This window comes from Vigna radiata, chromosome 6 (assembly GCF_000741045.1).
Source record: "Vigna radiata var. radiata cultivar VC1973A chromosome 6, Vradiata_ver6, whole genome shotgun sequence".
NCBI classification, from domain to species: Eukaryota; Viridiplantae; Streptophyta; class Magnoliopsida; order Fabales; family Fabaceae; genus Vigna; species Vigna radiata.
The window spans coordinates 34681394-34686883 of NC_028356.1; the positions used below are offsets into that span (position 1 = coordinate 34681394).

At 34.9% G+C, this 5490-nt stretch overlaps 1 protein-coding gene across 1 annotated transcript; it reads right to left on the reverse strand.

The window, feature by feature from the left end:
* Positions 1-1407: 1407 nt before the first annotated feature.
* LOC106762917 lies at positions 1408-4309 on the reverse strand. Its single transcript, XM_014647043.2, has 3 exons — positions 3624-4309; positions 3003-3350; positions 1408-2694 (listed from the first exon to the last, which is right to left on the reverse strand). The coding sequence occupies exons 1-3, from the start codon at positions 4071-4073 to the stop codon at positions 2071-2073; spliced, it is 1422 nt and encodes a 473-aa protein (XP_014502529.1). The 5' UTR covers positions 4074-4309; the 3' UTR covers positions 1408-2070.
* Positions 4310-5490: the final 1181 nt, after the last annotated feature.

Here is a 5490-nt window from a genome sequence, read left to right on the forward strand (position 1 = left end):
TATTTTCCTAATAAATATATAGGGACTATATTTCCTTCATTAACATAAACTAAATATAATATTTCTAACACCATATAAATAATATTATAAAGTATCATTATCCCAAAGGAAATAATCAAGATGAAGAACCCCGTTTTACTTTTTATGTCACGTTCTATTCTCTTCGAAATTTCTTATATATTTGGTGAGATTTCAAATTGATCTTCAAGAAATTTTCAAATTCAAACACTACCAACCAACTATTGAAAAAAAAAATCTGTCAAAAGAAACTGAAAAGAAAACAGAAAGCAGTCCCCCAAAACAGGCTTTTTTATCCTCTAAACTTAACTTGTTAATTAACCAAATAATGAACACTTTTTGGATATAAAAGTACACATTTTACCAAGCTAGGTTTTTTCAGGTCTGCTAACTGAAACATAAATTTTCACCTAATATATACAAAAATAGCTTAATACTTATAACCTTTTGGAAGGCTCAGCCTATATAATCCAAGAAAGGGATGGAAAAGGAAGGAAAGTAAATGCACTACTCTCTTTTTGCTTTGAGTAATGGACTTTCTACTCTCTTTTTTTTCCTATTATAAAGTTAAGGAGAATCTTCCCACTGCACTTTGTCAGCCTCAAATTCTTTTGAGGGATAAAAAAGGTAACAAAAATAATGTTAACACTCCATGACTCAGAAAATCATATAAATGTTGAACTTTAAACTATGCAAAGTAAAAACAAAATGACAGATTAAAAAAAATTATCGAAGTAAACAGCTTTAAGTAAATTTAATTAGATTATTTTATATCTTGAACCAAATCACAAAAAATATCAGTCTTTTGCCTTAATTGTTTTAAAATCCATACCAATGTTTACTTATTTATCGTTTGATTTCGATTTTCATAAATGTATGCAGTGCAACATATTAAAAGTCTCATTAGAATGAAGATCAAGTTTATCACATGATTACCAAATGAAAGTAATGTTTATATTGGTCTAAGATTACTTTGAAAAAAACATAACAACACTTAACACCCATATATGAAACTTAGAATCTGATGAGGGGGAATTTAATACAAAGTTTAAGACATTAAATCATGTCAAATTGTCGTTTTATCTGAACTACAAATTTACTCTGACTTCATAGCTGAAAGAAAATTCCTGAACACTCCTTCATTATCAAGGATGGCACTAAAAGATTGGTAGGTCATAATAAATTTCAACGGATAAGGAAAAGGTATGCTCAAGAATACAAGTTTTCCAAAAAAGGTTTCGATTAGAATAAATCACACATACCAACCAAAATTATCTCCAAACGCGAAGATCCTGAAAGCGATATGTTGACATCTCAACCATAACCAAGGCATTAATGATGAACAGTACACCATAATATATGAGATATCATCTTCAACTATGGAGAAGATAAATAGAAAGGAACAGTTCTGATAATATAGGAAATCTTGACATATTTCTAACAGTTACAATTAAATATTGATACAAGCTTTGTCAATATATATGTCCTTTAAAAGCATAAAAATTTAGATCTATGAATAGTTTAGCTTCTACTTACTCTGGCTACTAGGTTTACAATTCATAATAACAACCAGCACTAAACATATTTAAAGTTCTTCAATGATATATAGTTTCCTCCAAAGACGGAAGAAATTTCCTTACGGATGTCACCAGCAATATCGATATTAAACCTCAGTGACGAAATCAAGGTTATAACTGTGATTTCCAAGCATCATGGTTAATGCTTTCACAGGAAAAAAAAAAATAACTCTACAGGAATTATAAAGCTTATAAAATGATCAGCAGATTCCCAATTTCACGCTGATGGAAAGCAAGTGGGAAAAACAAACCTTGATGCACATAATCATCCACCAAAAACTCAGTACAGAAATTCACTTTCCAGGATCCACGACTGATCATTTCTATTTACAAATTTGATGAGGCAATGACCCACAGCAGAAAACTCTTGACAACCCTGCTGCAATCTTGCCATTTACCTGCAGTAATTTGTCAGATAGTTCACAAAAAGTTAAAAAAAACTAGACGCCTAGGCTAGTTCAGAACTTCCTCTTAGCTAAACATCCACTGTCCAGTTAATGTTATTAGTGTTTCCTTCATGCGATTTTTGTAGTTGAGCAACTTTGGCATGGTATGCAGCTGCTGCCACGGCAGTCTTCACCCTCTGACCTTGAGGAAGCTCACAGGCTTCACTCATGGAAGCAAACCTTAGCTCAGATGGAGGAATGAAACAGTCCAAGGAGAGGCCAGGAACATTGAACGCAACCTCCTCAATCGTCCAAGCTTCTTCCATCCTGGTTTTAGTGTGGCTCATAGCAGTTTCCCCAAACCTGAAAAGCGTCACTACAGAACGACCCGAGTGAGCAATCATGATCCCCTCAACAGGCCTGTAATCATCAAGAAAGGAATTTATTGTGGTCTCCCAATACACTGCATCACCACCGTTATTCTGAATGCGGGTCAAATGGGAGTCCTCCAAGTGTACAAGAAGCCCCGTTTTCTGGCTAAAGTACCCAAACAAAACATGCCTTATGATCTCCGCTGGACCCTCACTCCTGGCTTTTAATGTTGAGGGGTCTGCACAGAGCTTCAGGATGAAACAGTCCTCTTCATTTATCTTCTTCTCCCCAATGCATCTTGCATTGATAAACATGCTTGCAGTCGTTCGAGGGTCAAGGCCCTGCAAACAGAAAAAGTAGTCAGAAATGTAAACCACCTAGGCCCCGCTAGATAAATTTTTCCATAAACACCTATAAAAAAAGAAAATAACGTAAAATGATTTTACTTTCTCTGATAAATCAAAATCAACTTATCAGTTAAAATTTTGAATAAGTTAGATGAGAGAACTTTCATAAAATCTGGTCTACATATCATTTTAGCTTATGGAAGAAACTCGATTCGGTTTTCCTTCTTATGTTCTTCTCCTACAAGTACCTGAATGTAAACTTAACTAAGCAGTACCCTGACACAGTACGGTTACAGCCTCACCTGAAGGGCGCGTCGCAAAGGCCGAACTGGCCCTTTGGCAGCGTGTGCACCGAGCCACGGCGTGTGCCGCCACACTAATCTCCCATTGCAACCGGCATGAACCTTGCTGCCACCAAGAGCAAGCTCAACATACCACATGTCGGGGTTCATCTGCCACAAGACAAACCCACCGGACTCGGCAGCCTTGGAGGAGTTCCGGCTGCGCGTGACCTTGTTCGCTGTCTCAAACTCAGAGGCTATCATCCTCACCTTCCCCATGGCATAAGCATTGTTAATCGAATTCTGAAGCTTCTGCCCCCCAGAAGCAGCAATGTACTGCTGCAATATGTACTGAGCAGACGAAGTTTCCTGCAACAAAACCACCTTATCTTAAGGAACTACCACAAGACAAGATCAACAGTTATATTACTCCGTTCACTGTATACACACATTTTCCATTCAATTTTCCAAATGTGACCTAACAAAATGCTTAACATGGTAAAACATTTACTGATCTTAGACAACTGAACAAAGAATTGACAAAAAATTAAGGTTATGGAAGCAAGTCATAAACCTAAGGCTATTTGATCTGGGAATATAACAAAAAGAGAGAAGTTAAACAGAGTGAAAAGATTTACTAACAATGGGGATGTCTTTGATGCTGAGGTGAGGGAAGGGGTCCGTGGTGCACACGTGCACGGGGGCGAGTGGGGCACCCAACACGCCAAGCAGCAACCTCAGATCGGACTTTTTGCACGAGGAAGAGGACGATGAGGAGGAGGAAACAGAGGGTGCTCTCGCGAGTGGTCCTTTCATCCACTGGCCCCACCTTCCCTCTCCGCGCGTTGAATCATGGCCGTCGGTTCCGTCTGGTCCTTCCTTCAGCGGCGAGAGCGCCTCCGCCGGCCTCAGGCTGCCCGATCTCGCGATGAAGAGCTCCGGCGGCGGCGCGTGGTGCTTCCGTCGCCGCCGCAGCAGCGACGACATCGGCGATGAGCTCCTTGCCGGGCTCTTGGCGCGTGAGCGCGCAGGCGACAGACCGCGAACCACCTCGTCTTTCAGCGCGGAGAAGAACCCTTGCTTCCGCTCCATTTTTACGACTTTGCCACACGCAAGTTAAGCAAATGCGTTCGTTTGTTCTGAAATGGTGAAGGGAGCGCACACTCAGCAAGTGATTAGAGTTTTGAAGAAGTGGTGTTTGTTAAAATGCTTGAGAGAGAAAGAGAAATAGCCGTCTCATAAGCAACGGATTCGGACAATGTTGCCGCGAGACAAGTAAACTGTGGTCTACACACTATTGCGCTAGATTGCTTCTCACAACACAATTTCACCTACTTAAAATTTTTTCTTCTTTTTTTTTTTTTAAATTAACTTTGGCCCTTTTTAATTATATCTTATTTAATTTGTATTCCATTTTTACATATGTATACATCTCCACTACCCTATTATAATATAAATTATATATTTTCAACTAATTACAATTAAGAATTTAAGATAAATTAAAAGACTATAAAGGAGTAAGAATAACTATGTATAATTAAAAAATATCTACAAATATATTAATTTAAAGTTTTAAATTGAAAATGGGTAATTAAATTTTATATGAGTTTATTCTTACTTTAGTATATAATCTTCTCAATATCTCTCTAAAAAATGTAATGGTATCAAGGTCGATTATAATTAAAAAAATATATAAATCTATTAGTTTAAAATTTTAAATCGAAAGTGATAACATAATATCTTATACAAACTTATTCATTATTTTGAATCTCTTCGATATTTGTATTATGAAAACGTAACCATCGATAACTTATACGTATCATATGAGGATACGTGATTCTTAAGTACATCACTTTACAGTTTAATTATTATACTTAAAATATTTATCATAACAAATCTATTTTATAATATTTAGTTATGGAATTTATTTATTTATTTATGAATGTGAGATTAAACAAACTTATGAAACAGAATCGTAACATTGATCTTTAATTATAGTTTTTAACTATGAAATTTTAATAATATTTAAACTTTATTTTATTAATAAGCCTGTAAAAACCAACATTAAATTAATTTAGTATAATATATTTGATTTTTATATGGTGAGTTTAAAGAAACTTCACGTTGTCATAAGTTACAAAATAACGTTTTTATTGTAACTACTCTAAAAAATCTTATCCGCTGTAACTTTTTTTCTTTGTTAACAATATAAAGTTTTTCGTATTAACCAGTGGAAAACCGGTAGTATATATATTTTAAAGAAAAAAAAATAATAAGAAAAATATATAGATGATTCGTAGCGTATTGCGTTATTAAAATGTATAGTCAGTTTTAATATTTGACTAATTAGTTTTTTCTTTTAATTTTAAATATATATATATATATATATGTATATATTATAAATACCACAAGAAATTAAAATAAATTTTATTATATTTTTAAAAGATTACGTTATTAATTGATTATACTAAACTTTTTAATTGTTATTTTTGTTAAACCGGATAATTTA

What these genes read in the sequence shown, in the direction of transcription:
- LOC106762917 (XM_014647043.2), bottom strand. Translation starts at nt 4,073, where the DNA reads ATGGAGCGGAAGCAAGGGTTCTTCTCCGCGCTGAAAGACGAGGTGGTT. An exon ending in GCATCAAAGACATCCCCATT is followed by an intron (nt 3,351 to 3,623) that starts GTTAGTAAATCT and finishes GTTTTGTTGCAG; the next exon opens with GAAACTTCGTCTGCTCAGTA. An exon ending in CTTTGCGACGCGCCCTTCAG is followed by an intron (nt 2,695 to 3,002) that starts GTGAGGCTGTAA and finishes TTCTGTTTGCAG; the next exon opens with GGCCTTGACCCTCGAACGAC.